The sequence below is a fragment of the Cheilinus undulatus genome, linkage group 3, assembly GCF_018320785.1.
Source record: "Cheilinus undulatus linkage group 3, ASM1832078v1, whole genome shotgun sequence".
In the NCBI taxonomy this organism is placed as follows: Eukaryota; Metazoa; Chordata; class Actinopteri; order Labriformes; family Labridae; genus Cheilinus; species Cheilinus undulatus.
In genome coordinates, this window is record NC_054867.1 from 38,909,474 (window position 1) to 38,936,242 (window position 26,769).

Genomic DNA, 26,769 nt, shown 5'->3' on the forward strand with positions numbered 1-26,769 from the left:
GCTTAATATTTGCTCATTCATTCCTTCCTTTATGCTAAATATAAGATCTTTTCAGGTGAGGCAAGATAGCGTCACCATCCCCCCCAAAAAAACAAAAACTCACCCACCTCTTCCGGGATTAAACCAAACAGACACACCTCTCACGCCTCCGCCTTCTCACACTATTTCTCTCTCAGCACAGAATTGTTGCCTTTTTGCTTTCCGCACTTTTGATGTGACGATAATGGTGCTCAGAATTTCATTAGAAAACACACAGTCGATGCTAATTGAATCTTCATCTCACCCTGGCTCGATACCCTATTATGCTCTTGATCAATTACACCCAGGATGGAGGTCCGGGGAGGTCCATGTATCTTACACAAGTTGCTGTGGACAGACCGGACACAGAGATTGATGGAGGCGCAGAGACCCAGATTCCTCAGAGTTCTGCTCTTTGTTACACAGATTCTCTACTGTGGTTTGGTGAAGGATTAGCACACTAGTTGTTCTAGATGGATCCTTATGTAATCTGCTCCTGTGAGTGGGTTTTTAAATCAGATGTATGCTTCTGTAGAACAGATGCACTCCTGATTATATTGATTTACACCAGTGGGCTTTTATCATGGTTTCCCAGAATTCCAGTGAAAACATAGCAAAGACTTTATGGATCCACATACTCATCATGACAAGTTGCTTATTAACATGCACATTAGTCGCTAATTCACTCAAAATAGTGCACTTATAAAGGCCTTATTTTGCATGACTATATTCAACATAAACTTAGTCATGAAGTAAGGCTTCTTCTGTTGCATATCAAGAATCTGTAAGGGAGCTCTTGAACATGAATTACATTCCCTTTTTTGTTTACTTTAGCTTGACTCAGCCTGGTAAGCAACCATTTGTAAAGCTGGCAAAGGGGCAAAATAAAGGATCTTTACTGTCCTACTTTGGTGACACCCTTATGTTAGAGTATCAAGCATATCTATCCAACCCTTGAGAGTGGAGCTAGACACACATGAGTGTGATTTTAAGACCTACCAAGTAAGGGCACAGTTAGCTGTGGAGTTTAACCAAACCATATCAAACTGTGATGAACCAAATGGGAAGGCTTGATGGAAACAATTACCTTATTAGGAAGTTATGTCACAATTCTAATCAAATCTTCAAAACGTAACTTTCTTCACAATTACACATACACTATATCACGATAACTGAACTCAACATACTAGAAGAAATTGATTACCTAATTAAGTAACACTGAAAAATAATATTTGTTAAGCAGGAGAAACTTTGCCATTTTTAGTTAAATTAACTCAGTTTTACTTCTATAATTATGTTGAGACAACATGTTCTATTACTTTTCTAAAAGCTATATGTTTCTCATCCACCACAATTCTCACTTATTTCTTTCAAATACTTAAATTTTGGAATTTCATGCCACATAGAATAGAGTGAGCAGAGTGACCAGATGGTATCAATAACTAAAAAATGTATTTTAAATCATGGAGTACTCTTTCGTCATGATCAGCACATCAGCCTTGCTACATTGAAGGCAGGACTTCTCTAACTGAGTGGGCAACTTCACTCATGCTGCAAAAGTCTTTAATTCCCAAAGACATTCTGGGAAAACTCTGCAGATTGAGGGAGGATAGTCAAATAGTTTGAGTTCAATGACTTAAGCATTTAAAGTGATCAGGAACTGTTTATTCAAAACCAAAAAATGTGTTTTTTAGAAGACAGAGCTGATTTTTAAGTAACACAAGTCATTTTTAATGACCTTTTACTGTTCGGTCTTGCAGTGTAATAAGTAAACAGCCAGTGTTTGTGAGGATTAGGCATTAACAAGTGGTTTATAAGGACTGATAAACAGCTGTTGACTTACTAAGCTGAAAGTAACAGATTCATGGTTGAAACTTAAATACAATCTGTTCTTTTAACAGGTAATAAACAAGGTATGAGAGACTAAACCCAGTAGAAGAACGTGTATTACCTACACTAGCTATGCTAGAAACTTTGATGTTATACAGACATTCTTAATGATCTTGGCACACGAGAGCCTTGGTTCCCAACCTGGGCTCCAGGACCCCTTAGGGGTGGGCCCAAGATCTCAGGGGGAGTTCTAGGCTTTGTCTGCTCTGAGGTTATCAAAATTAGATTTGCCCATAAGAGCTGAAGTCATGATGAAACGCGTATTAAATTGTTAATTATAGGCATTTTTGTAAGAATAACACCCCCTCTCAGCTGCCATTGGGGAAGAGGCGGCGTACACCTTAGATTGGTTGGCAGTCAATCTCAGGGCTGACATATAGAGACAATATGCTCACGCTCACACCTACGGTCAATTTAAAGTCTCCAGTTAACCCAACAAGCATGTCTTTGGTGTGTGGGAGGAAGCCACAGTATCCTGAGAGAACCCAAGCATGCACAAGAAGAACATGCAAACTCCTGTCACTGTTAGCACCAAACCTTCAGGTATCTGCTGCAAAGAGTGTTATTTCTTCAGGTTTTTGTTTTGAAACAATTTAAATGTATGTTGATTTTTGACAGCATGGTATTTATTTTTCTCAGCATTTATTAGATACAGATAGAGGGTAACCTGACACGCTGGTTAGACTGTTTCATATATCTACTGCATGGATATATTTCACAATCATCTGGGAAAGCTCCCACAGATAACGTTTAGGAAGGGCAGGACCATTCAAAAGTTTCTTGTCAGGTGACTGGAGGAATGTTCTGTCACATTCATGATAGGCCAATCAGAGCGACAACGGATGTGGAGTCTGGTAAATTTATCTGCTTTTCAAGGTTAGATAGAGGGGGCTCCAGTGAAAAAGTTGGGAACCACTGCATGCAAGTGTGGTGAGAGCAGCTCTTTGGATATCCTGAGCCATATTAGTGAAAATTAGTCTATAGTTAGGGTTAGGGTTATTGGGTGAAACACTGAGTTTTAGGTTTTTCAATCACTGAGAAAAAAATGCATCTGGAAATTCATCACTTATGTAACTATGCTAACATGACAGTGTCTAATGTTTCCAAACAATTATAATGTAATTTTTGACTAGAGTACTCCGATCCAGTAATTTTTATCTATTTCTGATGTCTTTTTTGTTGTATGGCTTGATTTGCATGCCAGAAGATTCAGTATTTGAAACATCTAAAATTGGAAAGTACAGTGGAAAGAGTTTTTTCCTGTTAATAAAAATAAAAAGTAAACTATTCCGATAATGATTCCAGCTTCTGTTATGTTAGGGTTTGTTCATTCAATTATCTTTTTGATTTTTTTTATTTACATTCTATCTTTTTTTTTTTGGTCAAGTGTTTAGGCAAAACTAGCATGTGTCACATCAGGGTCTTATAGGTTCATAATGCAAATAATCATCATGCAAATAATCTGTCACTACTCACACATAATAGAAACAAGCACTACAACTGTAACATCCTTTACATTTAAGTACAAACAGAAGGCCTAAAAATTAATTTATATATAAAGTAACCGTATAAAACGACGGGGCCTTTAATACATCTAATAGCCTAAATATCATTTATCTTTTCATGCTTTGACTTTTGCTTGTCATTTTCAAAGAGCAGACACTGCTGTTAAAGGAAAATTAAGGATCCGTTGTTTTCACTTACTGTGTAGCCTGTCAAAGGTTCAGTTAACCTCGGAGCATGAGTTACTGATTTACTAATGAAGGCGGAATCACAGGCTTCACGTCTGCCTACGATTCCCATCAGCCCTTGCGTTGGCTTTAACGTAACCAGCCGTTGCCATCAACTTCAAACAGCCCTTTCGGAGCTTGTCAGCGGTGTGTGTCGCCTGGCTGTGCTGCTTCTCCCTCTGGCCTGACAACTGGAAACATGCTGTCTTTCGCTTTCAGACGACTCACACGGGTAAGTTTATGATAGGTGAAGTTTTTGTGTCACATATTCTCTCATGAGTTGCGTAACTTGTTTGCCGTTTATGTCCAGGTGGAACTGTTAGCTAGCTTAACGTCAGTGTTGCTCAATACTAACGCGTGGGGGTTTAAGTTGCCCTCGGCTTTCCAAGATTTGCAGTTGTCACTTCCTAAGACAATATTTCCACGTTGCTGCGTTTCTTTGGTTTTGGTACTCTGTATAATAATCATTACGTTTGTTTGTTAGCTTTTAAGCTAGCAGGGTAGGTGTCATGGCATGTTACATAGCTGCAGCTGTGACCACGCAATGATGCAACAGTGACTGCTCAGTTTCATCATATGGGAGACAGCTGGAAAATCCACCTAACATGCCCCTTTATCAGTACCAATACGTGAAGAGTTGTACGAAATAATGTTTTATTATTTTGTAAAATATTTTCTTCGTATGATAATAATTTAGTTCTACAGACATTGTTTTGCATCCAAAGGGATGACCAAGAGTGGAGTTTAAAGCCAATACAGATAACGTTATTATCTTTCTATTTACGTTAACGTAAGAGAAAGTTACATACAATGATTTATTATTAACTAGTCGAGCCCCCAATAACGTTCAAAGTGCAAATCGTGCACCAGGCAAATGTTAACCTTTTACACTAAGATAATAATGTAACAGATAAGTCAGTATTTTTGCCAAACCTTTCAAGCAGCAGTCACTTGTTCATGCAGTGTCAGCCGAAACTTGTAAGCAAAAGCATTTATTGTTTCAGTCCTAATATATATGGTATAATTCTAATCTCAGTAAGCAGTTTATTTCATACAGTCAACAGCCAGTCCACAACATTTAAATTAAATGTATGATAAAACACCACTGAGTGTACTTTTACTAGTGAATATTAGGTGATCCAAATATTTTTTATCTATATATTGTATATCAAGTGTACAAAGCAAATTCCAAAAAAGTTGGGGCACTTTGCAAAAATTAAATACAGCAGAACGCAATGATTTGCAAATCTCAGAAACCAATATTTTATTCACAATAGAACATTAACAACATAATCATTCATTCCATGAAAAAAATATTTGCTAATTTTGAATTTGATGGCAGCAACAAATCTCAAATTGGAGTCAGGGCCATGTTTATCACTGTGTAGCATCCCCTTGTTTTATAGATAGATAGATAGATAGATAGATAGATAGATACTTTTTGTTGATGGACAGTAGTGTCTAGAAGTGTTCCTGAGCCCATGCAGTGATTTCCAGTACAGGATCATGCCTGTTTTTAATGCAGTGCTGCCTGAGAACCCAGAGATCACCAGTATTCAATATTGACCTTTGGCCCTGTCCCTTGCGCACAGAGATTTTTCCAGATTCTCTGAATATTTTGATATTATGTACTGTAGATGATAGGAAAGTCTTTTTAATTTACTTTGAGGTACATTTTTCTTAAATTGCTCCACAATTTTACACAACTTTTCCAGATTGGTGAATCTCTGCCCATCTTCCCTTTTGAGGGACTCTGCTCCTTTAAAATGCTTCTTTTATACCCAGTCACCTACTGACCTGTTGACAATCCACCTAATTAGTTGCAAAATGCTCCTCTAGTTGTTAATGAGTAAGGCTTACTTTTTCAGCCTTTTGTGGCTCCATCCTTTATTTGTAGATGTCTAGCTGCCGTCAAATTCAAAATGAGCAAATATTTGCTCTGAAATGGTAAAATATCTGTTTCAACATCTGATATGTTTTGTGTTCAATTTTGAATAAGATATGGGTTTATGAGGTTTGCAAATCATTTCATTTTTTTAAATGTACATTTTACACATTACCCTAATTTTGGGGGAAGTGGGGTTGTACCACAACTTGCAGCAACTGCAAGGAGTTCTGAAAAGACCTCTTTTTGTCAACCTAATTTAAATATACATATATACCTCATGAACACCATCATGTACAGTGCTTAACAAATTTATTAGACCACCTGTCATATTTGTCTCAGAGACCATCTATCATCATGAAGTGCTTTAATGCGGACTCTTTCATTTTCAGTGAACTCTCCACGTTTTACCATTTTGAACAGGAATGAGGGATTTCAAACTGAATCCACCCAAATTTGAGCCGGCTCACTGGGCTTCTCTGAGAAGTCAGAAATGAATCAAGCATAACATTCAACCACTAAAACTCATATTTCTGTTCAGGAATGCAAGAAAATAACTATAATTTACATATTAATCAAGAAATATTCATGTGCTTTACTATTTTTTTCAGTTTTCTTGTAAATCAGTAGATTTGAAAACTTATGGATAACAATAATAATGATATTTTAGCATTAAGAATATCATTTGGGTTAAAGAGCTTCTACATGTTGGTGTATTAACCATTGCAGAAACAAAGAATAAAGGTTTTGGTAATTACCAATGCAGTTAATTTAGGGCAGCTGTGGCATAAACCTCACTTTGTTTAGGGTTAGGGTGGTCTAATACATTTGTTAAGCACTTATTTAAGTACAGTATACTGAAATGTAAAATGAATTTCTATTGTCCTGAAAAATGATGGCACTATGGACATTTTCTCCCTGTGGCTTGTTCTAGTCAGCGCAGCTTTCTGGATGCATTTTTGTGACAGATTGCTCACCCAGTGATCTAATTTCAAAGTTAGTTAGTTTGATAAAAGTTTCTTAATTTGACTGTCTGTTTTATCAAACGATTTTTTTAAATAGAAGAGACATCAGGGTGATGGAGGTGTTAAAAAACAGATTGAAGGATATTAATAGCCTAATTTTAACTTCATGAACTGACCTACTTTCAAGATGAATTTCATGCAGTATTTCAGAAACAACTAGGCTATTGCAAGTTTCTGCCAAAATCTTGTGGCATGTATTCAGACCTAGTTTTATAAGTCACTGCCAGTTTGTTTGAACTTTAATACTGTACGTACTGCCACATGCATGCATGTGGTTCCTATTGGTTCTAATTGTCAACGTGTGCATCTTCATTGACTTGCTAAAGGACTCACATGACTCCTTGTTTCTTTTTGTTAGGTCAGAGTGTGTCCTCACAGGATCTGTGTGAGTGAGTCATGTTTCAGTCTGTGAGTTGTAATTTCTTGTTGGGTTGCCCTAAAAAAAATCACAGATGAATTTTAGGATGAGATTAAGATGCTTTACAGAGAGGAGAACCTAACATTTATGACTGGATTTTACATTCTTAGCTTGTCTCGCTTCAGGTGTAAAGATTGAAAGCAGATTGCTCTGGTTGTTTTGCAACCATTTTCTCCAAAAGCAGCAGCCCATTTTCAAAACTTGTATTTTACGTAGTGTTTGCAGTTCCTTTGAAAACAGTGTTACACCTTTTGCCATAAATATTATGATCTTGGCACCTTGTGCATTTTTTAAATGAAGGAAAGGATTTACATAGCCATTCTTCCTTCAGAAACATATTTGCTGACTGATAGCAAAGTTACAATTGAAAAAGGTGCTATTAGGAGTATGTTTGATAGTGGTTATACTTCTTTCTTTGCCAAGATTATGATCCTTAAAATATTTTTATGTGTTTTTGCCAAAGATTAAGTTTTGATGTATTTGCCCTTTGGAGTTTGATGTGTACCACAGCTGCTGCTGTCATGTTTTTGTTTGAAGTTCTGTCAAAAAAAATATTTGCAGCAGTCCTCGTAAACAGTCAAAGGAGGTTAACTTCTTTAATAATCAACCTATTATGTAAGCTCAAATGTAATGTTTGTTTTAGCCTGAACACACCCTGTCTGTCTTCATCACCTCTCATCATATGAAACACTAATGCTCCACTCAAATATCTCTAGACACATGAGCTTGTTAGATTAGCTAACATGACACTGTCCTGTTTTAACAGGTAAGATTTGATTCTAGTATAATTCCTGTAACTGAAGCAGATCAGAAATGCATATTTTATTATGTGTTTTTATGCTGTCATTCATCTTTTAAGGTGGATCTTTTAAACTCTTGGATAACTCTTGATTTAGTGTGAAATGGCAGATACTGATATTCAATTTTAAGTGTTCCACAAATTAAGTCAAGCCTTAACACTATAAATATACAGGTATCTCCTGGTAAATCAAAACTGCATTTCACTAATTGTTTACATACTTGTATGTTTTAAGGGAATTGCGACATGTCTTAAACTCGGTTCAGACCAAAGATTCATGATGAGGCAAGTTGAAACCAAACCAAACCAAAATGAAGCCAATGCAGAAGTGCAAAAAAATTGCAACATGGGCAAGTGTACACTTGAGGCTGGTTACAGGAACACAGGAAGTCACTTACACAACGAATGTTAAAAAGCAGTTTTTTACACTAGAAATAAACTGGTTTAAAGCCTGGTTCAAACAATGAAACATGTCTCATCAGCTAAGCTCTTCAAGTCCTCACACTGTACTGGGGTTTATTTTTATGTACCACAGTAGTTTTGATTATATTTAGGAAAAACCTCACTGTGCACTGATTGGTGTGTCTCATTTGATTGACAGATAGCTCAACAGGCAGATGCTACCTATCTGTCAACAAGAAGGCTAACTTTAGTGATAGCTTAGCGGACAGGAAGTCAAGCTCAGTGGGTGGGCTCTTGTCTGCCGTTAGGTTGGTCCAAAGTTCGGTTGAGACAGCGATTTCAATATGGAAGCCGCCATAGATTGGCTTCAGAAGCTCTTTGAGCATGCCTGTTGTAATCAAGCAGTTGACGTCACACAGGCCTTGTCGGGTGCTTTTTATGGTCTGTGGTTCATACTCCCAACCACTTGCAGTGGGCTGCTCTTCAATGTCTGAAAGCCTTTCAGCTCACACCACTGCAACAGGGGGAGACAAAGTATCATTTCCATAGCAATGACTCTCACACTTACTCAGTTTAAAGGGAGTTTCTGTGCAAATCACGTCTCTACATGAAGGCAGTACTTGCCATCACCACTGAAACAGGGCATCCCCGCCTCATGGTATCTATAAACACCAAAATTCTTTGCTAGCTCAGTTTTGTTGTCAAGATATGTGCTGAAAACAGTCATTTTTACACAGACAAGTTGGGTCTCTGCAGCCTTTTATTTTGCATCTTTTTGCTAGAGTAGTGCACATGTGTCCTGCTTACACGAAAACAGCTAATGAAGGGAACAGGAGCATCTATCGGGTAGAATAATTTCTGTGTGGAAAGTTTATTTTTTTAAAAAGTAGATGTAATGCTTTCCAAAATTCACATTAGTGTTTTTTTTATTCTGCTTCCAACCAGTATTTGTTGGCATTTAGCTCTTCAAAACAAGATTTCTATTGCCCACCTATCTACACACAGCCTTCAAACACCACCTGTTGGCACTTTGACAAACCTTGACAACACCAGGTTGATTCAGACTGCGAATTCACACAGCTGCAACTGTCCTCAGCAACGTCCTTAAATGGTCTTGTTGCACTGTTAGTCTTTAGTTTAAAAATGTAATGTTATGTCACTGAAAATTCTATCAGGCCATTTCTACCTGTTTCTGACCTTTTATAAAAAAAATGTTCACTTGCATTTATAATATTCAGCTCTTTAGTTGAGAGCTCTTTTAGAGGGACAGCATTTCACAGAGACAGTGAAGGAGTTGTGGGTCCAGCTGCGAAAAAGGCCATGGCCCTATCCCAACTTTGCCAACTGTATTGTCCACAGCATGCACTTAAAGGTCCTGAAGCAGAAACCTCAGCCTAGCGCTCCTCCACTATCATCTTCTTCACCACAAGAAGTGTTGTGGAAAGATTACAGCATAAATATATCATTCCACCGCCTACCCCTCCTGAAGATTGGCTTTGTGCAGTCATTGCTTAGGTCTCTGATTGTCACCCTGACAATCCTTTGACCCGAATCAAGTGAAGTCGCTTTGGACTTTGCCTCTGTTTGTCCCTTAACGCCTCCTCACCCCGTCCAGTTTTCTCAGTCTAGTGTTATCCAGACTGAATCACAGGGCAATTTGTAACGGACAGCCCTGCTATTAGTCAGTGACAGGGAAAGAGGCGACTGCGTGTCAGACTGACGGATGCTGCTGCCCTGTTGACACTTCTTCTCTCTAACCTTACGTATCTGTTTTTTCTGCAGTTCCTCTTCTTAGTCCCCTCTGTTTTCTTCTGTTACTGGGCTGATTGTTGTTTGGTTCAGTCAATGATGGACAGCAGTCATCTGTAAAATTGACTTGCCTCAGGTACTGCTGCAGGAAATGGGCAAAAATAATACAGAACAAGGATTAATGAAATGATTTCCTTTCTTCCCTTTTGTTCTTCTGTGCTATTGGTCTTTGGGCACAGATGTTTGACGGCAAAGGTAAACTGCCAACATTTACCTTATCATTGTCACACAGATACAGTGCATCTGTGACTCTGCCATTACTTTGTGCTCCGCACTTGGGTTGATGTGGCCCATCCCGCCCCTTTTCTCACAGCAGAGTTTTCATCAAGTTCACCTTCAAACGACAGCGTCATCTGTCGCCTAAAAATAGTCCTGCTGTGACATATTTGGTGCTTGTATCTTGGCTCTCACTTTTCTTGGATCAGTTTACCGTGTTTATTAATTAATCTCCCGTAATGATCAGTGATGACAAATGAGGCAGGGAAGCAGAGCGATGGCGGACCACAGGGACCGACCTGTGCATTGTTTGTTTAAGCCAAGTGTTTAGACGACACGGTGATGATATCCACAGCGATACAAAACTAATAAAATACCACTTGTGCACTACTTTTCTGAGCATGTTTGCGAAAAAGGGTGACATGATAAGTGAGAGAATTAGGGTAAGGAAAGGAAAACAAGTATAAAGGTGACGAGGAGGAAAGAGGCACCCTTGTCTGTTTTGCAGTCATCAGTTGCGCTATAACCATGGCAGTCTTGGCTTGTGTTGGGTTTTCTGCCATTGCTTTTCCTGGCATTGGTGTGTCCCAGCAGAAACGCAGACAGCAAAGGACAGTTCCCATCAAGATTTAATGACCCATGTGATTTCTCTGTGAGAAACGTGTCCTCAGAGGCAGCCCAACCTGTCTCCCCAGGCCTTCATCTCTTCCAAAACCCAGAGGGTGGGCCCTCTCCCCTTTTTTCCACCATCAGCCGTTGGTGACAGAGGGCTGGAGTAGAGACTGTTCGAAATCGGTCATTAATGTGCCAAACACCTCCCCTGGTATGTCGCCACTGTCCCCTCTGCCGCCCCAGGGAGCAGATGAAGAGGAGGAGTAGAGAGGGTGCGCCGACCAGGGATAGAGCAGATAAACTATCTGCAAGCTGCTCCTGAGGATAAAGACTTTTCTTTAACTGTTTGGTTTCTTTTACTAAGGATGCTGCATTAGGAGACTGATGTTGGCCATTTTAGCATTGTTATAATGACTCAAACTGCTTATTAATTCTGTGACATCAATAAAATTCTTAATTGTACATCTTAAAATGTGTCAAAATTAAGGGCTTGGTATTGTTGATTGTTTTAAAGTACAATAAAGATGCCGGGAAAGAGTAAGAGCACTTTTTTTTTTTTACACCACATGGAGTTACCGTTAATTGCGTTTGTTATTTCATGTGGGTGTCCTCAACCAGTCCTAAGTATTGTGTTAATTGCTTTTTAATGATGCTATTAAAGGGAGGTTGTCCCTCACACCCCAGCACACCTGTACAAATGATAACTACAGTCTGGCAGTGGTGGGATTGATCTCAACACAGAGTCATCATCACATTGTTGATTAAACGATGAGAGCAACCCGATTAGTTCTGAGTGTGAGCAACTTTGAAAGGATTTTTTTTCCCCTAAGTGTTACCCCACATAGTGCTAGAATAAAAGGCATTCAAGTGTTGTTAGGAATATAATGTTTGCATGATTAAACAAGAAATTTAGTGAGAAAATCATCCATCACAAAACTACAATGGCATGCAGTGCTGTGTGATATTGAACTAAGTATGCGAAGAGTAGAGAGAAAAATGCTTGTAGTATGTACTGGATAAAGGAAATAAAAATGCTTGGATGGTCAACAGATGTACCAAGCTGGCTGTCCAGTTCAAATCTGTGAGGGAAACTCTGAGTGGTCAGAGGATTGCTTCAGTTCTTCACTACACACCTGCTCAAATGCATGTGTGTTTAGCTGTCACTGTGTTGAGGAGAGGGAGAAAAAGCAAGCTGTTGCACAAATTATCCATTTTTTTCTTATTTTGACAAGGTGCTTCCAACCAGGTTTTTTTTTTTTTTTTTTTTTTTTAAACCTGTACTCAACCGGGCAAAAGCCTGAGGGGAACTACAGAGGTTTAAGAGAATATCAAGAATTTCAACCAAAATGGATTTATTACCCTGGACTAGTGACATGGTTAAGATATGATTCTTTACCTATTCTACATTCTGTTCCAAGTTTAAGTAAAAACCTTAATGTGAGTTAAGTTTGTTAACGTCTTTTTTAACAGATGTTGTCAGGTGCAAATGCTGCCTGCTGCTACCTTTAAACTGTCACAACAATCACTGTCCTATTCAAGTTACTGTTTGTTGGCTATGTACCTCTACCCCAGGCTAGTTCCAAATCCAGTACTTACATTTAAGTTGTGTTTTAGTCTCAGAGATCTATTTTTAGCTTTTCTAGTTCTTGTCTTCTTCATGAAAAAAAGGTAGTCGACTAACATTTTTAGGGATTTTTCAGTCGATAGTTGTTTAGTAAACTACATGTAAGCTCTTTTCTACATAGAAGATTCCAAGCTGTGTATTTGACTGAAAGAAATAAATCTCAGGTGGTCAAAGTTGAAAAAAAATCCATTAAATTTAAGAAAAGCTTGTATATGTGCTATCATTCAATTGAAATATTAGGCTTCAGAATTTATTAATCACAATTAATTGCATATTTCAAAAGGAGAGGGATTGCATTATAAGTAGACTTAGTAGTTACAGGTAGAATAATAGTAAGGAAACATCATAAATCTTGTTGATCGCTGGGATGGATGAAATAATTTTAAGAAAGAGCACAGATAATTTTTGCATGTGATTAAATCAAATTCATTAAGCAGCTCTGGACAGTTGTGTGATGACATAAATCTGATACTTATTTTAAATTGTTATTTTTCTTTGATTAATGAAAATTAATCAGCATTTTTGACAGTGCCACACAAAATTCATGTTTGAACTGGAAATAGGGACAGAGACATGGTATTATATGGACTCCACACAGTCACATGATCAGACACTGCAGCAGCAGCAGTAGGAGACCTCAGCAGCCCCAGTCCAGATTAGATAAGCAGGAAGTGCTGAATCTGTTCTCTCCATGCCTCCGTCGGTACACTGAGGCTGTAAAAGTCAGTCCCTCAGTTTGTAGAAGTGCTGATTGAGGCATATTTGAACAACCATGCTGATTATTGATATCATGCAAACACGCCAGTTTTTAATTATACCAGACCAGACATTGGACTGTGTTTGAAGGGAGCAGAGACTGAAAATGTCTCCTGATATATATAGAGCAAATCATCATAGTCCTGCAACAAATGTGTAAATGATCTGTAATAATCTCTTTAAAATGAGGTTTGTTTTTCTAAAGTAGTTACATTTTCAAGACTGTATCACTCAATAAAATTAATTCATGTTATTTTCTTTTTTCCTCCTGCACTCAAATAAAAGACAACATTGCTCCATTTGCGAAGGTTCAGGGTTATTTTGTGTTTTGTATTTTTTAGTTATTTGCAGTCGAAAAATCTCCATGTTTACAAGAAAAAAATCTTCACAACCTTATGTAGATTTTTTTTTGCAGTGACCCAGTGTTCAGTTAAACATGACGTTTCATAGTAACTGCCACTTCTGTCCACAGCCTCTGTGCCAGCGGGCCCCGGTTCGTCTCTGCGTCCGTGGCCAGCAGTCGCATGCTGCCACCCGTGCAGTAGATGAAGATCGTCCCTGGACAGGCCAAGAAAGTCTGGCCCAGGACGACCCTGAGATGTGGGATCTGCTCAAGAAGGAGAAGGACAGACAGTGCCGTGGCCTGGAGCTCATTGCATCAGAGGTAAACTTGTTTCACAGATTTGCTTTTATTTTTCACCTCTGTGTTACTACCCCCTTTACAACATTTTTTTTATTTAATGGTGGAAGGAGATAGGCAAAAAGGGCTCCGAGAAACTACAAATAAAAATATTTTATGCTTGAAATGTCAGGGATATTCTTTGTCAAATGTTTTTTGAAAAAAGTCTTTTAAAATATCTAAGTTGATCACTGTGTCCTTATGATTTGAGTGTGTCTACATAGCAGTGCTAACACTACCAACATTTGGTCCTCTTACAAGTTAATGTCTACATGCCTGTGGTGGTCAGGCATTCCTCAGGTCTAAGTCATATACCAGTTTAACCTGGCATAGCCTTCATACATCTCTATCCCCATTTCTACATCAGCCTCTCCCAGACTTCAGTATGCTGCAGTCCACTTTGAGACAGTAAAATTTTCTGGGGCCACCAAACACCCCTTGTACTGCCATAACATGAGACTCAAATATTTACCTAAAATGCTTTTGAATAACATTGCTCGTAAATTACAAGGTGCAATTTACGAGCCACTGACATTTCTGTTGTTTTAATCAGACATCTGCAGAGTCACTTGAAATTTCTTTTCTGATATTTATCTCTGTAAATGAACTTTGTGGCCCAGCAAACTCTTCCCAAGTAGCATTAATGTCTCAGAGGAGACTGATGAATTCTTGAAATTGAAGAGCAAGCTGCACAGTAGAATATTTAAGAGAGTGTCACCATTGAGTCCTACACCAGTTGTGTGATGTAGAGGTTACATGAGTAGAAATTTCTGTTTTTTGTTACTTTGAGAATTGAAATAACATGTAATCAAGTAGTTCTGGATCATTTGGAACATGATTTAATTTCTCTTTTATTACTCTGACTTTTATGTATTCTAAATGACTTCTGGCAGCCCACGTGAAGTACCTCTTGGGCTTCTGGGCTGTTTTACATCCAGATATTAGAGCATTAAAGCAGTGGCCATCAGCTGGAGCTATGTATAGCCCCAGTTGTAGTTGTAGCAGGTGGCTGACTTATAGCTGAGAGAGTTGGCTGTTTTGGCTGGCCTGCTAGACTAAACTACTAAGAATATTAACAATAAGTTTAATAAATTAGTACTCCTGATGCTTGCTAGTACAGATGACTGTTGAGCCTGTTCAGCAGCTAACCATGCACATCTCTTTTTAGGCCATTTTTTGTGTGCTGCAAAGTAAAAGAAACTATTAACTTGAGAGGTTTTTTGTTTACAGTCCATGGTTATTTGATAAGCCAATGTTCAGAATATCAGTTGGGTAGGCACACTTATCTGTTTCCTTCAACCTCTAAATATGGCATCTAAATATTGGCATGGAGACATGCTGGCTGATTCTTTGATTTACAATCTATGTGACTTTTCAAACCATGATGTCCTTGTTGTTTTGGATATAAAGGAGCATTCTCCTTTATTTTGATGCATTTCTTAACTTTACTCATTTCTAAAGAACACAAGTCAGTGTAAATTCTGAGTGCCTGTAGGAGCTGGCAGCATATCCCTTGAACATCACAGTGCAGGTAGCTGGAAATGCTTCATCACCACTGTTTAATGTTTTTGGAAAATGTAATAGATATGTACTGTAGATATACATGGATTGCACGGATTTCTTATCTTTTTTGCTACTGGCAGCATTAACAGAAAAAATTATCAGTGTTCTGTCAGGGCACTATCTATTGATAAATAAAGTATGTATGTTCATCATGGTCAGTTCAACTAGTGATAAAGGTTTACATTTATTTCATACCCCGAATAAGTGTTTTCATTTTCAACTCTTTTTACTTCTAACTCATCCTGCTGTCTGAAATATTTTATAGTAGAAATTGAAAGTGTTTTTTTAATGTCCTAGTCAGTCAGGCCAGTAAGACCTTGACCTCTTGTCTCCAACATTCAAAGATAAAGTAGACGTGTTAAACCCTGACAAGTCTTGTATTTCTGGAGTAAATTCATATGAAGCCATTCAAACCTGTCTTTTATCAAAATGCTCACAGCAGGAAACAGTTTCTGTAAACAAGAATCGCTCAGTGCTTACAGAATCATTTGGAAACTCTTTTTCTTTTCCAAGGCTGAAAATTTTCACTATTCGAAAGAGCAGACAGGGTTGTATCTGGTACTGCTCTTTCTCTCCCCTCCTGTGTCTTATTTGCCACAGTAGTTGTTCAGTGAAGTATATCGGCCCCCTCTCTACACAAAGCCTGACCGCTCTAGTGTGAGATAAAGCTGATATCTTCATCCTGCCTCCTCCCCACCGCACTCTGCAAGGCACATCACAGTGCAGCTCAGGAAGACATTCCTTGAATGAAGAGACATACGTTTTTCCACATAAATCCACAAAAACGCACATCACACTTAAAGACCATGAGAAGCAAATGCATTCCCTTTTTCTAATATATGCACAATCATCAGCATGACAGACGCAGCAGAGAGCTGTTACTGGAGCTGTTATCTGCCTTGATCTCCTCTTGGCTTCTAGGTGAAATATTAGCATAAACACAGGCACAAACACACACCAGTGAGAAGAGGAGTTGAGTACTGTGTGTGTTTTGTGTCAGAATCCATTACTGGAGCCTTATAGTGATAATTTCCTGTACGAGTGTTGTGAGCTATCCACGGTCAGTTTCACAGTCAGGGTTGCAGTCATGTGGTCAGTAGAGTTTATTTGTAGAGTTCAGCATCAGGTTTCAGCAGGCCTGATTACTCCTCAAGCACACTGCCAAATCCAAGTATTAACCTCATAACTTATCTAACATACAGTAGTTTCTGTTTTTGTCATATTTCCATGTAAGTTTGGATCTACCTTTTAAAAGCTTACTTATATTTTTAACTTTGAATTAAGATAGGTGTTTTATTTACGTTGTACTGTGATGTGCCGTATAACTTGCAGTTTTATTAATTTTTGTATATTATATAAAGGAAAGGAGGGAAGTCCTAGGTGCTGAGAGAAGAAAGTTTGGAGAGACGATAGTCAGCTGTTCTCTCATGAGAAAAAAACAAAAGATTTGAATAGTTTACACTGGTAAAAAGGCCATTCATAAAAAATATTTTTAAAAAGTAAAACATGAGGTTTTATGCTTGTAATAAGCAGAAAATCTGCCAATGGAACAAGTGAAAATTCTCTTGATAAGATTTCTTTATAAGACATTTTATTTAAGCCTTACAAGATAAGAGAGGTCTTAAAACTAGCCAAGAAAACTCATTCTTAGCTATATTTTACCAGTATTAGGAAGTTTTGCGTCTCATAATAAGCCTTTAATGCTCAAAAGTATATTTTATTTTTTAGCCTCCTAAATCATCCCTTTTGTTTTAAGTGTATGTAACTCATTTTAAGTTTATAAAAGCCCACTGTTCTCCATTTGAGCCCACCACCTACTTAAAATAAGATAAGAAAGTGTTATTTAGAGACAAAATGTCTTGAATTGGCATTCCTGTCTTGTTTTAGGAAGTACTTTTTGTGCCATCATAAGCCATTGTTCTCCAGTCTGTCATCATCTTGTTGATCTGCAATAAAGTTAATTGTTTTCTTAATTCAAGTTAAGTCTAGTTTTGAAACAAGATAATTCATCTTTTACAAAATACACAGCAGCTTAAAAACCTTATGCAATGTCAAAAAAGCTTGTTTCATCTGAGTTATGACTGATAACAAGATATTTTCAAGACACGTTCACTTTCAAGATATTCAAGATGTACTGTCTACAAGTTTACGTAGCTGACTGAAATGTAACTCCTTAGGTGTTTATGTCTTATTTTAAGTGGGATAAGATATTTTGACTAGAATTTAGAAAAATATACTTGGTAAGATTTTGAGTTTTTACAGTATTTTTCACCCATGGCAACTCAAAATGTCATCTCTTTGTGTCTCAGGAAGTATTAAAAGTTGATAAAACGAGCCAAATTCAAGACTTTCATGAAGTATAAGAGTTTTAAGTGTAAGTGTAATTATACAGTGTTACACTACGTGGCTGTTTTAATGTTTTTAAATTATTTCTAGAAGAGGTTGAAAGTTATTTTTTCTGCTTTTGATTGTTTTATTTCGTTTTAATGACACTGTAGATTCTGATAGAGCTTTGTTAGATTTGACATTCTCTAGCTAATGTTCTAACCCGCTGGCCTGCCGGTGCATCCTCAAAGCTCTGCTGTGCCTTCTGCTAGCAAGTTGACTGTATATAATCAAGTGGTATGTGTGTGTGTAAATGATGGGTCAGTGAAAGCTTTTTGAGAATTGGCTGGAGGAAAAGGAGTTGGAGTTGTGGTTTGTCATGGTGTTTTGATTTAAATTGTTTAAATAAATAACCAAAAATTGTTAATCTGTGCCTGTTCCATTCAGTTATTTGTAAATTATGTTTAATTATACACGTATTTTCGGAACAAACAGAGTAGGAGGTTGGGGTCAGAATAATTGTTCATTAATCATAGTCGAGGAAAAAAGTTCAATTAATCACGATTTTGATTTTTTGCCATAATCGCTGAGCCCTACCTGAATGTAATCAGTCATATGGCAAAGAATGGTGAGAGAATGATCAGATATGGAGATTAATGGATAGCCCCTGCTAATCGCTATTTTCACTAATTGTTAATTTAAGACATTACATGTTATTAGTAATTTGGTCAGCAAATATTATTTCCTGGCCTAGATCATTAAACCTAAGGTATTAATATTTACTTATCCAAACACACGTGGAGTCCAGAAATCTTTACACTTAAGAAACTAGTAAAATTATAGTTGAATTTTCTTGTGTTTGAACTAGGGCTGTCAGATGTTTGATTTTTTTTATCACAATCAAGGGCAAATAACTGTTTTGAAACTTGCTTTTTCAAGAGAAAATAAGGATGTTTAGGTAGATTGAAGATTATGGCCTGAATTTAATCATGGAAAAGGGAAATAAGACAACAGTTAAAAGGTAAATGTTTGATAACACAAGGTGCAAATGACTTTTGACTTTCCCACTGAGCTATTGGAGTTTTTTTTTTTTTTTTTTTTTTTTTAACAGAAATAAAACATTAAGGGGCAGTAGAGTACTTATTTTAAATCATTAAGCAAAGTTGCTGAAAAAGACAATAATGCATGCAATTAATGCAGTTTCAAATAACTACTCTAATTTTGCATCTAAATTAATAGCATTTAATGCATTACTGCTTATTTGAACCAGTTGTTTCAATGTTGAAAGCAGACACAAGGACTGAACAATTTAGGACTTTAATGTGTCAATCATGAAGTCAAGTGTGATTTACTGATGCTGTGTTTAGAATAGGAGTGTTCAGTAAGACTTTTTTGTTTGAGACCACAGACATGACATGAAAGAAAACTTTTATGGAAGTACTAACAATAATATTTTTGAAGCAGACCATACCTACAAAAAGGTTACCTTGAAAAATGCATTGCAAAATGATAGGAAAAGGCCACACCTTTGTATCTGAAGATGTGCAGAAAAGTTTGCAACATTATGTTGTATCCTCTAGCAGTGAGGCAATCAGCATTGTGAAGTGCAGCGTGTTAGTCTATGGAAGTCCAGGAGGTTCAATACTGTAATGATTGCCTTTAGCTGGAGGGGGATTTCTCACTATCACTTAACAGACTTTAATTTGCAGTCCTTGTCCCTTCTGTCCACTCGCTCCATTGATCTGAGGGTATGTGTGTTTGCTTGTGTGTGTTCTCGCCACAGAATTTCTGCAGTCGAGCTGCTCTGGAAGCACAGGGCTCGTGTCTGAACAACAAATACTCTGAAGGCTACCCAGGGAGAAGGTGAGTGTGTTTATCCAGTCCCACCCAGCTTATTAACACTGCTGATATTTTGTGCTTTAGGATATTTGTTACACAAATGCACACATGGACACTCACTGATTTATACTGTATTGTCCTGCCTTCCCTTCAACAGCACATTTTAAACCCAAGCTAACAATCCACAGCTCTGCCTTCCAGAAAAAGTCACCTTAGAGGATACACTGGAAGAATTTAGTGCAAAGGCTAACAGTTGCACGTTCACTTTTTTCAGTTTAGTATTTTTGCTTATTTCCCTTCGAGCTGACATGTTTGTGTGGTTCTTATTTGATACCTATGATTCCTGGAAAACAAGGGTACTGTAAATCTCCCTCCCGCTGAATGTGCTCTTTTTTTCTACCTCCTTCATCCTACTCATCTGCTGTTTTACACTTTAATGTAATGAAACAAAAGGGTGATCTCATTGAATGAGTGGTTTGAACAGAGGCCATCTGTTGCTCCTTCATCTGTAATTACACTGAAAAGGTTTGGCGAGCCTTTTCACCTGAGATGTCACAGATCTGCTCTCTAGTTTCAGGTTAACATTTGTCTTGATTACTTTGCATTTATTTAGATTAACAGTGCTGTCTAATGCAGAAATATGATTTGGTAAAGCACATTACTGTAAATTAAAGTAAAGCAGCAAAAGCTAATAATTTTAGAATTGCAAAGCATCAAATTAGAACATGGCATCTTGTAAAAAAAAAAAAAAAAAAAAGTGGCTCTTAAATGGCTTTTAAATAACTGTCAATTTACTGCTCTGGTCTGCTCGAACATTTGGTGTGATTTACAACCCCAGAAGGGAGGATTTTTCCATTTAAGAGTTCTGAAAACCCAATGCACCAAATCTTCTTGGCACTAGATAATCAAATGGAAAAAGTAAGCAGCAAGTTTGATAAAAAAGTAAAACATTTAGCAGTTTAAGTGGCAACTATCTTCTTGAAGTGTTGATAGAGGGCAAAAATAGAAATACAAGAAAGTGAATATTGAATTTCCTCTTTTTGGACATTTACTCTTTTGCCAGAGACTTGTCACAGCCGGTTCAAAGGCTATGGTGAAGCAGGGAGACAACATAAGCTGGTATTATAGATTAGTTTAGTGCGGCACAATTGATCTAATAGCAGTAGCATTGTCAGCCTGTGCAATTATATAATCGCATAAAAGGCTGCAGTTATTTTGTATTAAGTAGTACATGAAAGGTTTACAAAAATGCCTGCAGAAAGGCCTTTAAATTTACAATAGTGCCGCTATTACACTTTAAAGAGGTACCGTACCTTTATTTTCAAAAAGGAAGAACTTTTATCTTTTGGAAAATATGAATAACTACGGCTGTAAGCAGCACTGAACAGGCCCTTGCACCTTTGAATCTGATGCTCAGTTTTGCAGTAACTGCCCCTGTTTATTTGAGGAAAAGCCTGTTTTTGTACCATTTTGAGACATCAAACCCCTTTGGGTTTGTACACGATTTTGATAACTTTATCCTTGAGGGATTCTTCTCACCAAAGATGAAAGGGATCGGATTAAAGTCCTTGTAGGAGATAATCCTAGAGTGACCTCTGGAAATGGCGAGTTTGACCCATTTTGTTACAAAAAATTAAAAATGGTGCACTTCCGATTGACTTGGCAATATGGGTCAAAGATGTTTATTTGTAGGTCCTGGCATAATATATGAGCCTACCAAAATTAAAAGATGCCAGACCTCCTGTAGGTAATTAACCATGATGATAAGAGACTTCAGCTTGTGAAGCTGTATAGTGTACAAAATTTCTTTTTGATAGGTAAAACGGCCTTGAAGGGCTGAATTTAAAGGCCGGTTTAAGGGGCTCTAGCCAGTCAGTTCCAATCACTCATGTTGGCAACTTTTAAAATTTTTAATTTTTCACCAGACCCCTTGCATGTGCCAAATTCCAAGACTTTTTGGAAATGTTAAGGCTGCCAAAAGTGAAAACTTGCACATAATAAAATGGTGAATAATCGTAACAATCTTGATAGGGTCCTTGCACCTTGGTGCTTGGGCCCTAAATATAGTACTGACAGCAGTACTGCAAAAACAGTGCATTTAGTATTTTTTATGCTACTTAATATTTGTATATTTTAAGTTAGGAAATACACACTTTGAAACTATCATTATTCTTTTGAAATCCCTTGATAACCAAGAAACTAGACTCATGATGACATTTATGTATTATATCATAATCGTAATTGCAAATCGAAGTATTGTCCAGTGTAATCACAATCACACATTACCAAATCGTGCAGCATTCATTAAGTTTTGTTTTTTGTTTTTTTTTTAATTCTCATGCATTTTGTTTCTGACCTTGCAAATGTACAAAACTGTTGTTCCATATCCAGGATGAAATATAAAGACATACAGTGCTTAACAAATTTATTAGACCACCACCCAAAGTAAGGTTTATGCCACAGCTGCCCTAAATTAAAAGCATTGGTAGTTACCAAAATCATTTTTTATGTTTCTGCAATGTTAATACACCAATATGTAGAAGCTCCCAACCCAAATGATATTTTTAATGCTAAAATATAATTATTATTGTTATCTATGAATTTTCAAATTTACTGATTTACAAGAAAACTGAAAAAATAGTAAAGCACATTGTTATTTCTTGATTAATATGTCAAATTATAGTTATTTACTTGCATTCCTCAAGCGAGAAAAATGAGTTTTAGTGGTAGAATGTTATGCTTGATTCATTTCTGACTTCTCAGAGAAGCCCAGTGAGCCGGCTCAAATTTGGGTATAAAAAGGTGAATTCAGTCTGAAATTCCTCATTCCTGTTCAAAATAGTAAAATGTGGAGAGCTCCCTGAAAATGAAAGAGTCCGCATTAAAGCACTTCATGATGCTGGATGGTCTGAGACTGGTACTTACAAAATGCGCCAAGGAAGAGGCAGGAAACCAAAGTTAACTGAAGCAGATGTCAGACACCTCAAGATTTTAAGTACTAGAGACAGAAGGAAGACCACTGCTGATCTTCAGGCAGAGATGAATGCTTCTAGATCAAAGTCTGAGAAAGTCTGCAGAATGACCATAAGCAGACGACTGACAGAACAAGGCTTAAAGGGAAGAATAGCTGCTAAGAAGCCATTATTGAGGCCTGCAAACATCCAGAAACGCCTCAGATTTGCCAGGGAGCACATACACTGGACTGTTGATGACTGTAAAAAGGTACCCTGGAGGAACGAGTCCAAGTTTGAACTCTTTGGTCATCGTGTTTATGTCCGCAGAAAAGCTGGAGAACGTTTTGATGCCAGATATATTGCACCCACAGTCAAACACGGTGGAGATTCCATTATGTTATGGGGTTCCATTTGTGGATACGGCGTGGGCAAATTAGTGAAAAAAAAACAGGATCATGAACAAGAAAGCAAGTCTGTGGGAACAGCTAGAAACTATTTGGAACTCAATCACAAACAAGACTGTCGAAAAGTACATAAAAACAATGTCAGCAAGAATGCAAACTGTTATTAAGGCCAAAGGAGGCCATACAAAATATTAAGTTTTTTGGTTATTATGTGTGAAAAAGGGCTATTTAGTGTTTTCAGTTTATTTGCCAAATAAATAACAATAACATTTTTAGTTTTTAACAAGTTTTTGAAAGATTTCTAAAATATTTATGTTTTCTAGTTTTTATGATAGGTGGTCTAATAAATTTGTTAAGCACTGTAGGTATTAAAAGGCCAGCCTTTGTCGGTAGTGTCTTCTGCACCTAAGTGGCCAAAAACTTCAGCAACTGTAGTTTTATTTTGACTGACATCAGCTCTGACAGCTGGTTTTCAGGAGTGATTTGTGTAAGTGACCTAACAGTGTGGTTTTTCCAACCCTGCCCTTAGATACTACGGTGGAGCAGAAGTGGTCGACCAAATTGAGCTGCTGTGTCAGAAGCGAGCCCTAGAGGCCTTTGACCTGGACCCAGCTCTGTGGGGTGTGAACGTCCAGCCGTATTCTGGTTCCCCCGCTAACTTTGCTGTCTACACCGCCGTGCTGAACCCCCATGACCGCATTATGGGACTGGACCTGCCCGACGGAGGACAGTCAGTAATCACTGCTACTTACTTTTATCTTATTCCTTGCCCTTTCACTTATTTTCTCCTACCATCACACCTTTACCAGCTGACCCAGTTTTGTCTCTGTCAGAACTTACATGACATGTCTTTCCTGTGTCTGTGTTTGTCCATTTTAAATTCTGTTTACATTTCTTTCCATTTGTCCCCTCAGTCTGACCCACGGCTACATGTCTGATGTGAAGAGGATCTCAGCGACCTCAATCTATTTTGAGTCCATGCCCTACAAGTTAAATGTAAGTAGAGACCAACTAACATCAACTATCAAGCTATCGACTCTCGTCCCTTACTTGTGATAAACAGTTTTTCTGTTATGATGAAAAACACTAACAGCAGCAAAAATCAATAGGAATTTGACAACAGCAGTAAAAGCACACTGCAATGTTATAAAAGCTTTGAGGTAGATAGAGGTGGAATAATATTTGAAATAACTTCTTTTTCTAAGATTGAATGTGTATTTTTGCGCCTGCTTAAATGCCAAAGTAACAGTTTTCAACAATTGTATTTGTTTATTACTCAGAAAGCTCCATGCTTTTTTCTTAGAAATCTACTTTGACTGATCAGCACATGAACCAGCTCTGTTGGTCAAGCTTCTTCTGTGTCAGGATTCTCAGATGTCTGTTACTGTCCAGTAAAAAGCACCGCTTGTTCTACTGCATCATGCTGTGCTAAGTCTCCCATTTTTCAGTTTTACCATCAGCTATTTCTGCTACTAAGATCTTAATTTTACATTTATTAGAGGAAAAAAAAAAAATACAAATGAGAGAAAAGACATTTTAAAAGACCAGGAAAGCCAAAAATGCAGCTGCAACTACAAAATAGCCTTTTTTTTCAATGCTGTCATTGAAATGCACTCAACTTTTAACAAACTGAAAAGCTTTTCTATTTTTTACCACTTCAGTTGAATTAATTAACTAAAAAAAGAAACTGAAATTACAAATCTTAAATGAGCACGGCTGCCAGAACTTAACTTTATATCAAAGGGTCCATACTCTGAAAATCAATGAATGCCACTTTAGTAATCCTGGGAAATGCTGTGAAAACATTGTCTGAGTAATCCTGCTTCTCTTATAAAACCCAGAGACGTACAGAAGCCTCTGTAGGCATGGCGTCAACATCCTGCTTGAGAACAATAGAGCTTAAACATGTTTTATGATTGATTTATAGTCTGGTTACTCACAATATAACCATACAGTCTAAATAGTGAAGGACAGTATAGGCCTGCTCGATTATGGAAAATCATGATGACAGTTATTTTCATAGGTATTGAGATCATGATAATAAAACATAATTACTCTTTGATTTTACAACATCTCCAACACATGCACTTATCAAACTTAGACACTGTGAATGTTTTACTTTTGCTCTAAACTAAAAACATTAGGGTTTGATATCAAAAGATGAATATGAGACAAGAGATCAACATTTTAGCTTTTATTTCCAGGTATTTACATCTGGATCTGATACACAACTTAGAGAATAGGAACACAATATTTTTAGCAAAAGTATTGGAACAGATACTTTGAAAAGATAAAATTGAACAAGACTTCATATTTACTTGCAAATCCTTTGCTTGCAATAACTGCATCGAGCCTGTGACGCTGTCTTTAGGATTTATGTCTGGAGATTGACTTGGCCAGTCTAAAACCTTCCACTTCTTGCCCCTGATGAACTCCTGTGTTGTTTTGGCGGTGTGTTTTTGGTCATTGTCTTGCTGCATGATGAAGGATCTCCCAATCAGTTTGGTTGAATCTTTCTTTAAATAAACAGATCCTTTTCCAAACTTTAGTCTTTCCAGCAATTTAGTAAAGGTTCATCTTTGTCTCATCAGTCCATAAAACTTTGTCCCAGAATTTTTGAGGCTCGTCTCTGTACTTTTTGGCAAATTCCAGCCTTGCCTTCCTGTTCTTCTTGCTCTTAGTGGTTTGCATCTTCTGTTGTAGCCTCTGTACTTTTGTTCATGAAGTCTTCTGTGAACAGTAGATGGTGATACCTTCACTCCTATCCTCTGGAGGTTGTTGCTGATGTCACTAACGGTTGTTTTAGGGTCTTTCTTTACGGCTCCCACAGTTTCTGTCCTCATCTGCGGCTGTTTTCCTTTGCCTACCTATTAGGCGTCCGTTACTTGGAACATCTTTCTTCTCCAGGATGTTTCAAATGGTTGTACTGGCTATGGCCAATCTTTGTGCAATGGCTCTGATAGATTTTCCATCTTCTCTCAACTTCATAATTGCTTGTTTTCCATCCCGATGCTGGTTACACCTCTAACTATAAATGCAGACCTGCACGGGCAATAGGACACATCTGGGCAACAAAACATACCTGTCGGTCATATGTTCCAATACTTTTGCTGACATGAAAAATGGGTGGGTTCAAACTAAAGGTACCATGTTCTAAGTGGTGTATCAGATCCAGATGTAAATATCTGGATATAAGAAGCTGAAATGTTGATCTATTGTCTCATATCCATCTTTTGATGCCTAACCCATATGTTTTCAGTCTACAGCAAAAAATAGAGGAATTGATCTCACTGTTTGAGTACTTCTGGAAGGGAGTGTATAATAATAATCAATCAATAATAAGATTTACTTTAAAGACCAAAGTATGACAGCAAATGCTGAAACTTTTACCACATGACAGATCCTATGGACAGAACTGCATGTGGTGCAGTCATCCGTGATTGAAATTGAAACTCAGTTAATTGCCCAGCAGTAGAACATTAAATAAGAAAGGGTTTTCAACCAGTACTGAGATCTGTAGGGTGAGTTTTGACAAGCATCTGCTTGAGCTAACATGTAGATATGATCAGTGCATCATATGCTGGTGAGCAGTGTTTTATTTCTGGAGACGTAGTCGTGTGCCAGTGTTGGAAGTGGCTGATGGATAGCCATGAGCGTCTGCATGTCCAGACCTGCTGATGTATGGGCAGGCAGGACCCCTCTGCGAGAGAGATAATGGGAAATCGACAGGCTGGCCAGCACCACTGGCTCTGTCTTCACAATGAGCAGCTTGATGGAGTGAGGGGGCATCCATAGATGTGCTCTGGAGATGGGAGATTATC

At 37.7% G+C, this 26,769-nt stretch overlaps 1 protein-coding gene across 1 annotated transcript in view; it reads left to right on the forward strand.

Moving 5' to 3' along the window:
• The first annotated feature begins 3,739 nt into the window (after positions 1–3,739).
• The window catches only part of shmt2 (serine hydroxymethyltransferase 2 (mitochondrial)), a 31,408-nt gene continuing 8,378 nt past the window's right edge, over positions 3,740–26,769 (forward strand). The window contains exons 1-5 of the mRNA XM_041783100.1: positions 3,740–3,870; positions 13,657–13,848; positions 19,535–19,614; positions 23,478–23,678; positions 23,863–23,944. Of these exons, the coding sequence (XP_041639034.1) occupies positions 3,838–3,870; positions 13,657–13,848; positions 19,535–19,614; positions 23,478–23,678; positions 23,863–23,944 (588 nt within the window). The 5' untranslated portion in view covers positions 3,740–3,837. The remainder of the gene's footprint in view (positions 3,871–13,656; positions 13,849–19,534; positions 19,615–23,477; positions 23,679–23,862; positions 23,945–26,769) is intronic.